General features: G+C 37.1%; 1 protein-coding gene across 5 annotated transcripts in view; it reads left to right on the top strand.

Annotated features, from left to right (window-relative positions):
* The first annotated feature begins 273 nt into the window (after positions 1–273).
* The window catches only part of pfkpa (phosphofructokinase, platelet a), a 54,736-nt gene continuing 41,845 nt past the window's right edge, over positions 274–13,164 (top strand). For 3 of the 5 annotated variants that reach the window (XM_049480335.1, XM_049480337.1, XM_049480336.1), the window contains exons 1-4: positions 274–537; positions 8,374–8,447; positions 10,870–10,947; positions 11,985–12,174. In XM_049480335.1, coding sequence (XP_049336292.1) covers positions 447–537; positions 8,374–8,447; positions 10,870–10,947; positions 11,985–12,174 — 433 coding nt within the window. In that variant the 5' untranslated portion in view covers positions 274–446. The remainder of the gene's footprint in view (positions 538–8,373; positions 8,448–10,869; positions 10,948–11,984; positions 12,175–13,164) is intronic. The other 2 variants (XM_049480333.1, XM_049480334.1) reach the window with 1 other exon arrangement.

Below are 13,164 nucleotides of genomic sequence, written 5' to 3'. Positions count from 1 at the left end.
TATTCTTATTTTATATATTTTTTTATTACTTTTCTCACAAGTCTTTTTACCTGCAGCATTAAAACCCTACAGCAGGGGCCTACAGTCTATAGGCCAATATGCCTTCTTCACACACTGGTACTCCTAGCTCCGCCCACACTGTCTTCCTTACCGCGGCTCCCATTGGTCCAAAAAATGCGTACGCCTACGTGATTTGCCCTGCCATTGGCCGGCTGGAGCTGTCAGTCAGATTGATGCGTTCCGGCAGGCGGGGTGTGGAGGACGTGCCGGAGCGCGCACGGATACAGCAGACAGGAAAAGGGGGCGGACGGAGTCCCTCTTTACCGGCACGACTTCACTGCGCGCGCCCGTGTGTGTGTTTCTCTCCCCTGCTGCCCGCGGCTCAGCGCTAATACCGGCCCTGAGGCTCAGTCTGAGAGTGTGTGCGGGTGAGAGTGTGTGTGAACATGGCGCGGCCGGACAACAAGAAGTTTTTCGAGAACCTGACCGGAGCCGGGAAAGCCATCGCCGTGCTGACCAGCGGAGGAGATGCTCAAGGTAAAGTGTGGTCCGGCCGGAGTTGGGTTTCCTTCCGCGTTAAATAGTGCCGCGGATTTAAGGTGCGCGGAGGGGGATGATGGATTGTTTAAGGTGGAAATGGGAATGCGTGTAAAAAAGCCGCCTTAATCTTCGTGTACATATGTACATATATGTGTGTTTGTGTATATAAGAGAGTGTGTGTGTGAGTGTGTGAACGTGCTCAGTGACATTGCCTCTGCTCCTAGAGGGCGAAAGGATGGTGGGTGGAAATGTGAGCCTCCAGCTTTGGGCCATCACTGAAAAACATCATTTAACACCAGTATATATGGTGTAAAATAGTCATACATTAAAATAAATAGCTTAAAAGGACAAATTAACTAATTTTTTGATGATGTCATCTTTCTATACCAAGTATTACAGCCTATTGCACCTGGCATGAGTCAGACATCACAATTGGTACCACATAGAATGGGTATAGTATATTTTTGAATAGAGATATAACTTTTAATAGTAGATTTAGGCTGTGAGGCTTTTACTAAAAATACGAAACACCTCATTTTAATATTTTTTGTGGATCTCATCTTCCTGTTAGTTGTACTACATCCAATGTAATGTGTCAGTCATAAGGCAGGTAGGTAGCAATCCCACTATGGACCAATTAAAATGGGTACTTTTGTAATAAGAGCCAGAATAATTGATCCAGGCTCTGCAGTATTTATTTAAAGAAACATAACTTATTTTTTGAAGATGTCATCTTCCCATTATCTGTGTTACAACCTATATTGCATCTGGCATGAGCCAGGTATCCCACTTGTTACCACATAGAATGTTTTTTTTTTTTTACATAATAGTAGACCCAAGCTGTGTAGAGAAAAAAGGCATACTTTTTAATCAAACCGCCTCATTTTTAATCATTTTTTGATGGTCATGTTCCTTTTCTAAGCATTACAACCTATTGCTTTTGGTGTGAGTCAGGCATCTCAATTGGCACCAGATAAAAATAACGTTTTGCTGTGAAAACAAACCACTTAATTCCTATTATATTATCGTATATCATTAGTGCCAAAATAGTAGATCCAAGCAGTTGGTTCTCTTGCTGTAAAGATAAACCTAATTTAACCTAATCTTTCCTATTTTTTTAAATTATGTAATCTTCCTATTAGGCGTATTTAGCATATATTGCATCTGGCATGAGCCAGGTATCTATTTGGGACCATATATACTAAATAATGTGTTTTATGGTGGGAGTTGGATTGGGAGTACATCCATCCTGTGAAGCTTTTGCTTGTAGGCCCTTTTCATGGTGGCTGATGATGATGATGCATACCAACCCCCCCTTTCTCCTTTTTACAGATTGATTGGGGGGTGAGGGTCTGTTCATATCTTATCTTGTCTTATTAATATTAGCTTTAAATAGGTTTAAAAACCCACCATCACCATCTTTCTCTCTTCAGAGACCCTGCAATGCGGAGTCTGCTCAATTTATTTATTTATTTTTCTCCTCCATGTGACTAACACGCATGCCTCTCTGCCTCACTTGTGTGTTTGTATATATTAAGAGGTGACCCCAAACACAGGTCCTTCAGCCCATCAGCCCACCAGCTTAAGCTTATCTTGCTTCATTTTTGTGTTTATTTTCCTTTATCTGTCAGTAGAAGTACTAGAGCAGCAACCAGGAAGCTCTCAGTGCTGTCTCGCTGCTGCTGCTGTCTGTGTGCATGCGCAGTGTGCAGGCAGGCAGCAGCACTAGACCTGAGCTTGGCGTGCGTGCACAGTCGTGCGTGCATGTGTGAGTGAGAGAGTGCGAGTGTGTGTGAGTGCCAGTAGTCACGGCCCCAATGGTGGAGGGTAGCGGGATGAGCCATAGTGAGATTTAACCCCCCCTCCCTACCTGACCACATCAGAGACCTGTGGTGAGTGACGTCAGTGGAAACCCAGCGTTACGTCACGGTGGATCACCCTGCAGTGAGGGAATTTGCAGTGAGTCAAACTCATCCAGCAGTGGATGAGGAGAGTTAGCTGAAACGTGGACCCTGTGCTGTGTAAGAAGAGTGTTATGTTATGAGGCTGAGTGGGAACACAGACACAAACACACACACACAGCTGGCTAGAGGTTACTTGAAGGGCTGGGGGGTGTTTTCAGGGTGTATTCGGGGGATGTTCGGTCATTTGGGAATATAAATCAAGGGTGGATGGTGGGCTTCAATGATAGAGAAGGGGGATTAGGAGATCTGTAATCAATACTATAGATCTTTTGGCTTAGATATTGAGTTGGGGAATTGAGGATGAGCTGGGGTGTTGCTCATTCAACATCCTGACCTCACAAGTGCTCTTATAGCTGAATCTCAATCATCAAATTCACCCTTACTGCAGTTCGGGTCCTATAAAATTCAGTTTTTGTTTTTATCGTTTTTGTTTTGTCATATTTAGAATTTTAACATTTACAAAAATAAAATCTCATTCAATTGCATTCATCATCAAAGTACATATTTTAAACTGTTCAATTCTAAAGATTTCTAGCTGAGAATTCAATTAATGAGTAAATAACTGGCATAGACTTTGAAGCTCCATATAATAAACATCAGACAGTAACAGATGCTGAAAAAACTGTATATATCTTACTGTATAACTCTAAATCAATTTATTATAGCTACTCCTTAATTCACCTTAACATTACAAAACAATTATAGGAGACACTCAAGTACATTTCTACATTAATATCTGAAATACGAGCGCTGCTTAACATGCCTTAAATGATATACAAATATAATCCGAATTAGATATTAGACCATTTTTAATATTTTTAATACCAACATTTATTTAGTAAAGTCGAAAAAAAATAATCTAAACAAAGAAAAATGGTCTTTATTATTTTCATTGATTTTTTATATACATCTATTCATTTATATTATCTACCCTGGGAATTTTATTAAGAGGCCCAAATCGCAATTTGCGATGATGGCTAACAGCTAACTGGTGATGCTAACTGTTTTCTCAGCTGAATGAATGGCTGATGTTTGATAATGGATAGATGTTACTGTGCTTGTTAGATTATTAGGTTCTGTGGTTTAATATGATATGTGGATTTTGGCTATAGTTCACTCCAGTCTTTATTAACCTCAGAACACCACAATGCAGCTATTGGCTAAAGGCTAGCTAACAGCTGAACTCAACAGTAAAACAAAGATACACTGTATGACCCGAAGTATTGGGACACCTGCTCATTCAGTAGACATGGTGCCAGTAGTCCTAGTCTATTGTCACTATACTTCTTTACAGCAGCTATATAAGCTGTGTGTGTACAATTGCACATTTATGTCAGCAATAAGTGCTGTTTATTGTAGCTGGATGCATTCATTAATAGGAGTGTACACAAATATATGGATCCATGGTCTATATTGCCTATACCATATGTTACCGTATGTTTATGTTATTCCACTATAAAACCTAATTAGGAACTTTCTCTGAATAAGGTGTATTAAATAGGGGGTGCCATATCTTATCATACACAATAATATATTTTTTTATATTGTTATCCCAAAAATACTATGAAATATTGTGATGTAATTTTAGAACCATATCGTCCACCCCTAGTATTAAACCATATGTAGAGATTTTCTTTTAAGTAATGACTATATAGTTAGTATATTATTAAGCATTGTGTAGACACAATGTATACCTTTTAATTTTTTTTTTTTTTTTTGGACAAACAAGTATGCAGCATTTATATATATATATATATATATATATATATATATATATATATATATATATATATATATATGACCTGACCTGACCTGACCTGACCGGCCACCTCCAAAATGAGCCGGTGTGTGTGTGTAGTTACACCACAGTGTACCAGTTAAGGCATTTTTTTCCTTCACTCACAGCTTCAAATTAAACTCAATTTAAACAGAAACAGCTGTTTTATGAGCTGGTTTACGTGACTCAAGCCTCACAACTCATGGAGACGCAGTCTAAGGACTGACATTTGAACCAGCCAATTAACACACTGAAAAGTTCCACGTGACTAAACACATTGTGATAATAAAAATGGGAATTCCTTTGGGAGGAATCATATGACGAGGATATTTGTGCATTAAAGACTAAAGAAAATGAGTTCAAAGATGTTTAGCTGCTTTTGTAAAGAAAGTAGTAGTAGTAGTTATTACACGTTTGACTGAAGGAGGAAATGAGTAATTGTCCTGTTTCAACAAAGAGGAAACTGAACTGCTCTTTTACTCATGTAGTGAAACATTGGCAGAAACCTACAGACTTTTTCAGAGACAGACATTAAGAATGTTATGGTGGAGTCTCATAGATTCATAGCTAATATTTTCTAAAACTGTCACAGTAATATTATTGTCATTTAAAGAGCAATTTTGTCACACTGATATAACGATAATATAATAACATGATGATTTTACCTTTAATAATGTAGAATTTTCAGAAATGTTGATAATAATACAATAATAAAATATTCTAAACAAACAGACATAATTAAAAATAAAAACACAAGTAAAATAAAATTCATTCTAATTTTTATTCATGCTAATAGTCTCTCCTCCAGGGCTTGCTCCAGGGAAAATGTATATCTCGATGCACTTAAGAGAAATGGCAACATATGAGTATAAAGTAAATAGAAAATTACAGTGTATTTCAGTGACTCAGTAAATTGCATCAGATGATGTGAGATGTGAGTCGTCATGCTGCTCCGTGTACAAAGATTATTACTACAGACAAGTGGACAAACTTCTCCATTAATACTCTTGTTTTTGAGTTTATATATTGAATGAGAAGTTGTCTCCATACTTTTAAACCTGCCAGTCACCTTTTTGCCCATTAAAACAGCTTTTTTAGTGTTTTTTTAACAGTTGTTACAATTCAACAGCCCCCTCTTCTGTTCTGTAAAGCTGTAAAAGGGAATTTTAATGCATGCAAATCCGTATTGACTCACACAGCTGGCTCAGGCTGATATATTTCTCTATACAGAGCTCATCCTGGAGCTGCAGGCTCTGATGAGTAGAACACGCCTGAGCCAGCCTTTGCTGGTCCTAATGTTTAGTCCTTATGTTTAGTCTTGAGTAGTTTACTCTTTCGTAGCGTGTTGCCTAGCAACAACATTACACATCATCTACAGTTTCAGTGTTTGGGCAGCTTGGCTAACGATATAAAGGCAGGCGTTTAACAGTGCTGTTTATGCCACCCTGCTGGAGACGCTGTTAAAGACTGAGTGCTGCAGTTTAAGAGCGAGGGCAAGACTGCTGTTTTATCCTACACTGCCCTCCACAGCTTCTCAGCTAAACCAGCTATTAACTTCCTCAAAAGCCTCAGGATGACAGACTCGTGATAAAGGAGGAGCCTGCTTCTCTGGGCTTTACCAAACAAGGCACGAGGAACAGGGAACTGAAAGGAAAACACACACACACACACTCTTTCTCTCTCTCTATCTTACATACTGTTTTTAAAAACTTTAGCCATCAGAAGATGACTTTCATTTGTGTAACACACTGCACATACACCTACACATTAAACCTACATGTGTTTTTAGCCCTAAACATTTTTGAGCTTCACACCTTGAGCTTTAATGACTAAATTTTATAATGCAGTACAAGTGTGAGCTGCTTTCTAAGGTTTGGCACAAGTGGTGCTTTAGCAACACATACAGTTAACTGGCATGGTGCTATGATTTGACCTCTTATCGCCCTCTGAATTCAGTGTTTTAGCTGTCACAGTAACATAAGGACATATACTGTATTCATACAACATGGCTGCATGTTAGTAGAGCTTTGGTCTGGCATTTTTATTTGCATTTGTGTGCTAAAACACAGTGAGATCAACACAGTGCAGACTGTGCTCACGTGACATAACAAGACTGGAGGTAGAGTGAGGTAGAGTTCCACAGTGACATTGGGTTCAGTAGCTCCTCCATTTCCACTCGCTGTTGTGTTTTTGCGTAGTTAATTTATTAAGCACGAGGTGCAAAACTCCGAGATGTGCGTCCGGACGGGACTAAAATTACCGGAGGACCACAGAGTTCAGCAAAAAACAGTAGATAATTCAGCCTGTAATTTTTTTTTTTAGAGGACGTCTGAGAAAAACACATACATGGTCATTCCGAACGGGAATAAAATAAAAGAGAAAATTTCCCCAGGACCCCCTGAGAAACTTATCCCGTCCGCATAGGGCTAAAGCTAAAAAAAAATGGTTTTAATTTATCACGTTCCACGTTGTGCATATCGCTGAACATAATTCTTTTTAGATTTTTAAAAACCACTACTAGATTCTTAAAAACCAGAACAGATTGTACTAATTACTTCATCTTTGTACTAAAATGTATTTTGGGGACGTTGTTTTTTAAGCAGTGATGATATATTTGATGCTTTACAAAGTATATAGTCGATACAAGAATAAAAATGATCACAACCCCAAAAAATATTTATATTGCCCACTTCTAGTTTAAATGCAGAGGCTAGCTCTTCTTTGTACTGCTATACAATTGTTATAAAGGATGATCTTAATATTTTAATTTTTTTTACTAAAACTATGAGGGAGTTGTAGCCGCAAAGCTAATGTGTCTCAAAGATCAAGCGCAGTCTGTATCACCCAATATCTATTAATATCTATAGTTCCAATACAAAACATTAAAACCACACTTAGGAGAGCTCTTGAGGGATGCAGCTGTCTAAATGTTGACTCTGTATTGTGGATCCTGGTCAGTGCAGGCATCTGTTACAGCAGGGGTGTCAAAGCAAACTACAGAGGGCCGTTGTGGCTACAGGTTTTCATTCCTGCCAAGTAGAAACACATGATCAGCTGTTTAAAGAACAACTGATTAAACAAGTAGAATTAGGTGTGCTGCTGGCTGGTTGTTTAGAATGATAACCTGAAGGCACACCGGCTCTTTGCAGATAAGGTTTGACACCCTCGTGTTCAGTGGTGTTACAGTACAGGCGGTTAGTGCTCTCCTGCAAGCATGTTCAGCTGTCTAAACAGCTTCCTCAGCTGTTAAAAGATGTTCTTCTGCTGTGAAGAAACATTGTTTAGATGTCTGTTGACATGGTTTGAAAATGTGTGGTGGACCTTTTTCTTTTTTTTTTATTTGGTTGGGCAATACAGCAAAACATGATTTAATTTTAAAATTAACTTCAGGATTAAACTAGTGCACCAGGGGCTCCAAGTGATCCAGCAGGCTAAGAGCTGCCATTATGATCAGGAGATCGCCAGTTCAAATCCTGTTCATGTAGCTTACCACGGGCTGCCGGAGCCCTGAGAGAGCACAATTGGCCTTGCTTGGGTGGGTAGATAGTGCTCTTTCCCCTCATCACTCCAAAGGGTGATGTCGATCAGCACAAGGCTGCGTCTGTGAGCTGATATATCGGAACCGAGTCGCTGCGCTTTCCTCCCAGCATTAGCTCTGTGATGCTACTCAGCAATGTTTAGAATAAAATTATAATTATGTAACAAAATACATAAAAAAATAATAAAAAACAATGTACTATAACTAAAATGCAGAATGTTAAGTAGGGCTGTGACAATATATCAATAATATATATTTTGATTGTATCGTATCGAAAATGTATGTTTTTATTGTTTTTCTTTACAGGCAAAAAACTAAAAATATAAGCGATTATAAAAAAAATACCTTTAAAGATACATAATACATAACAATACTCCACAATACTGCTATTATCATGGTATTACACTGCCATAATAAAGGTGGAAACTGGAATTAGTAAACTGGGGGAAAAAATTAGGGACAAAAATGTATAAGGACAAAGATTTAGAGCTTTAGACAACACGTCTTTCCTTCATGCAATAAAACGTGTTCTTGTTCTTGTTTTGTGTGTGCAGGTATGAATGCAGCGGTACGGGCTGTAGTCCGAATGGGAATCTATGTTGGAGCCAAAGTTTACTTTATTCATGAGGTAAGTTATTATTATTATTATTTTTTAATCTGCTGTGATTACAGATATGAACAAGACTTGAACCCGATGAGATCCCCTATAAGCTGACACACATAGTAATCATCCAGTTTTATCTGCTGCTGCACAAATAAGGAAGTCTAGACTGTGTGTGGACTGTAGACACTGACTGTGCAGCACATAATAATAATAAAGTTTTACAGCACAGAGAGGCCTTGTGTATTGTTTAGTGGACTACACAAGAGTCAGCAGATATCCGAGGCATAGTAGCTGAGTAAGTGTCTGTTATATAATTATATATACTTCATTAAAACGGTTCACTTGTATTAAAATGCTTTCTTCAGTCTTGTAGGTACACATTTTGTTTCACTATGTAGTTAATAAAAATGTATTATACAGGCGCAGTGTGTATACAATTAATTGTGTGTAGAGATCTGTGCTATGATTAAAATCCCTTAATTTAACACAGTACCAGTCAAAAGTTTATACACACCTTCAGTTCAGTGTTTTTTCTGCATTTCCCTTATAAAGAGCACCAGAAATATGAATTTATAATGAATAAGTATGTTCATTCTGACATACTGATACTATTAATAAACAAAATAAAAATAAATAAACAAAATAAAAATGATTGCTCAAATTTTACACAAAGTTGCCATACTGGCTAATTCACATTACTGGACTGTTCTGCCTAAGAACCATAATGGGTGATATCAAAGGTAGCAAAAAATAAATGAGGTTATTAATAATGTAATTATCGTGACAGGCATATTTATGCATCATAATTATAATAATAATTGTACATTATAAGTGTTATTCATGGAACTAAATTGCAGTCAGGTGGTAACCAGCATAGCAGGCACAATATGATCTGATTATTTATTTATATCTGATATAAAATTATTTAGAATATATCGATATTGACAAAATGACTCAGCCCCAATTGTATTTTGCTATTGTTTCAATAGCATTGTTCATTTTGCTCCACAAAGCCACTCCTAGAGAAGCATCCTGCTAAGCAATCTGAGCCTTATTGCAGTAAATGGATTATTTGGAGCTGTGTGGCTAATCGGTGCTGATCCAGCAGTGCAGTGGCTGCGTGTGTGTACATGGGGGTCTTCACTCGTGCTTATATAACAGCCTAAAGGCGTTAAAGCTCAATCACGCATGCATGTTCCTCCATAAATACACAGCATGGAGGCCAGAGACTGTCTTTTGATTAGTATTTCCACCACATTTATGTAGATGTTGGTATATTGTATAATCTGATTTTGTGGCTTTGTGAGTGTTGTGTCTTTTGTACATAATACTATTCTAAATTGTACTGTATTTACTGGTAAAAAATATTTTAAAATATCAAATATAGATTTGAGATGGACTCATTAGCGTTTTCAGCATCATTATTTGATTGCCTCTGTAATGTTCCGCACATCATTTTTCTGATGATGAAATATACTTTACTTTTTGGAATAATTCACATATAAAAGGCTCTGGAACACCAGCTGAGAGAATCCAAGGATTTGGCTGAAGGCTGAGTGGTGGACTTGCAAGAGGGATATCCAGTTAGTGGTGTCAGTAACTTCTTAGCACGAAGCTAATCCTTAGATTGACAATTGAGCATCATACTGTCTAAGATGCTTTTGGGAAACCAGGCATCAATGAGGAGCTGCAGCTGTGACTGAAGTCTCTAATGCCATCAGAAACTACATTATCTTGTGGCCTAGTGCAAGACTACAGCAACTGCAATATGGATTGCATTCTATTTGTATTTTATTTTAATCATGCTCAATACATCAAACATAGCGAGTATAGGAATACAGGGAAACAGCAAAAAGTCCAAAAGTCTTATAGTTTGTATTGGATATAAATTAGGTTTTAAAAAAGAGGAAAGAAAAAAATTGTATTACATATTTATAACTTACAGTGAGATAAGACACCCAGTATAACGTTTTAGAATTTTTTAATAAGAAATCAAATCTAGCTCAAAAAAAGAAATCTAAGGTAGCCAGCATTGCTTGGTCCTGTTCCGGCATACAATAAATACGTCAGTAATAAATACGCATGATGCTAATGATTAAAAAAAAATTCCTATATCATCATGCATCCCTAGAAAAGTTTTATATTTAAACAGAAAATTGTTCGATATTTATACAGGGTTTTGATGTTGGTGGTAACTATAAACAATGGTGTTGGATGGAGAAATAATAAAAGACTCCCACGAGTAAAGCTTTAAGGATGTTTTAATGAAGACAGTATTGTAAAATCATTACCTTTTGCATGTATGATATTTGTAATTATTCTAATGTTAGTGTTTTGTTAAATACAAAATGTTCAGCATTTTTGCTGATGTTTATTTCTGATCATGTACTTGAACAATTAAGCTTAATTCTGATATGTATGTGTTTGTGTACGTACTGACCCACAGGGATATCAGGGTATGGTGGATGGGGGTGATAACATAAAGGAGGCCACATGGGAGAGTGTCTCCAGCATGCTGCAAGTGGTGAGCGTCATGAGAAGCTTGTGGCCCTCTGAGCCAGAAGTACACACACACACACACACACACACAATGAAAACCTGACCTACAGCTGCTCTGTTCAAAACTATGGGGGTAACTGGTTGTCCTGGTAACCATTTTTGTAAGGTTAAGACAGAACAATAGAAGCAGATTTTTCAGAAGGCAGCCAGTAGATGGATTAATTTACTGTATATTTAAAGTGCCGACGGTAATTAGTAGTAGTAGTCGTGTAAGTATTTTGGTTTGAGGGTGCTGAGGTGTCCACTATGATCAGAAGATCGCTGGTTCAAATCCTGGTCATGTAGCATGCCGTCAGCTGCCGGAGCCCTGAGAGAGCACAACTGGCTTTGCTCTCTCTGGGTGGGTTGATGGCCCTCTGTCCCCTCATCACTCCTAGGGTGATGTCGATCAACACAAGGCATCTGTGAGCTGATGTATCTGAACCAAGTTTATTTACATTCACATTTAAGTATAACAGTTTTAAACACCCAGTAGAAACAAAGATTTTGATATTGTATAAACTAATAAAAATGCAAATAATGTATCATAAAAATATAATGTAGCAAAAACGAATCTACCAAAATATTGTCAAAAGTGCAGAACATTTAGTGGATACATATGAACTGTAAAGTAAATCAATTACACAAAAATTACCCTTAAACGTCACAGTAAATACAAATAATACAAATACTAAATTGACTATTATCATGCTATGGATTTCTTTATTTATGAAAATGACTGTACTATACATTAAGAATCTGACACGGCAATAAATACTGTGTATGGTGAAAATATCTTTATATATCATGATATAACATCCATATCGCTCAGCTCTGTCAGTGTGTGATTTCATAGACCACGGGCAGTGGCTTTATACTGTTCATACCGATACCAGAATTATATAGTATCGGCTGAAATTACAATACATATTGGGATATAAAATTAAGGCCATATCGTCCAACCCTATGTGTAGTGTTGCTTTAAGACTTTTTTTTAATGTTTTAAATTGCTTCCTACACCAGGGTGGAACAGTGATCGGAAGTGCACGATGCAAAGAGTTTCGCACACATGAGGGACGTCTGAAGGCGGCTCACAACCTGGTGCAGCGCGGCATCACCAACCTGTGTGTGATCGGTGGAGACGGCAGTCTGACCGGAGCCAACCTGTTCAGAGAAGAGTGGAGCGGACTACTGAACGAACTTGTACAGCAGGGTAAGTGTGTGTGTGTGTGTGTGTGTGTGTGTGTGTGTGTGTGTGTGTATATAAGCCTATTAGTATAACACTATTTTTTGGGTAATATTTTGTAGAATAAATTATTGTGATAATCAATATTATTGTCATTTTAAGACCATTTAACATGTTAGTGCTCTTCATTTATAATCATCCATGCTGTTATAGCAAACTTGCACTTCTTATTTTATATTTATTCTATTTTATTTTACTTTTATATTTATTGTATTTTAACAATTGCTTTTTGGGTGGAACTGAACTGTGAGAATACAAAAAAAATTTATTCCACCTCATGCACCATGTGATGTGAATGACAATAAAGTCTCATTAAATCCTTAATTGCCACTGACATAATGATAATATAATAGCAAGACAAATCATTCAAACTATTTTGAAGACAAAAAAATGTAATGAATCATAGTTTGGGAAATATATACTTTTTTCTTTATCTACTGCAGTCTGTGCACACTGTGTGCATGGACTTACAGTTATTGAAGCATTGCTCTGATATTGGTCTGATATTGGTCTGGCTCATGTACTGTTCATTGTTATATATATTTGAACAAACATACAAATCAACACAATAAACATCACAATAGACAGAATAGATATCACCATTATTAAGTATTATTGAGGCCATGCATGTATGTGTGTGTGTATTTTTCCACAATTGAAGGGAAAATAAGTGAACAAATGATGCACAGAAAATTAATTATGGTATTTTCTGCAACTTTGTAGAGAAATATTTGTTTTAACATATTGCTACATTTATCAACTAAAACAGTCAATTATCACATTAAGTGTCATATGTGTGAACATGTTTTGCAGATATTCAAACTCAAGCATAAAACTGCCAAATAGGACAGTTGTCTATTTATTCTTAATTAATAGCTAGGTTTAAGGATATACTATTCACTTACACAGTTAAAGAGAATTGTGTATATTATATTTTCTCCTGAGAATGGGACTCAA

The sequence above is a fragment of the Astyanax mexicanus genome, chromosome 6, assembly GCF_023375975.1.
Source record: "Astyanax mexicanus isolate ESR-SI-001 chromosome 6, AstMex3_surface, whole genome shotgun sequence".
In the NCBI taxonomy this organism is placed as follows: Eukaryota; Metazoa; Chordata; class Actinopteri; order Characiformes; family Acestrorhamphidae; genus Astyanax; species Astyanax mexicanus.
Note: the sequence above shows the minus strand (reverse complement) of the source record. Positions and strands in the feature narration are given on the sequence as shown.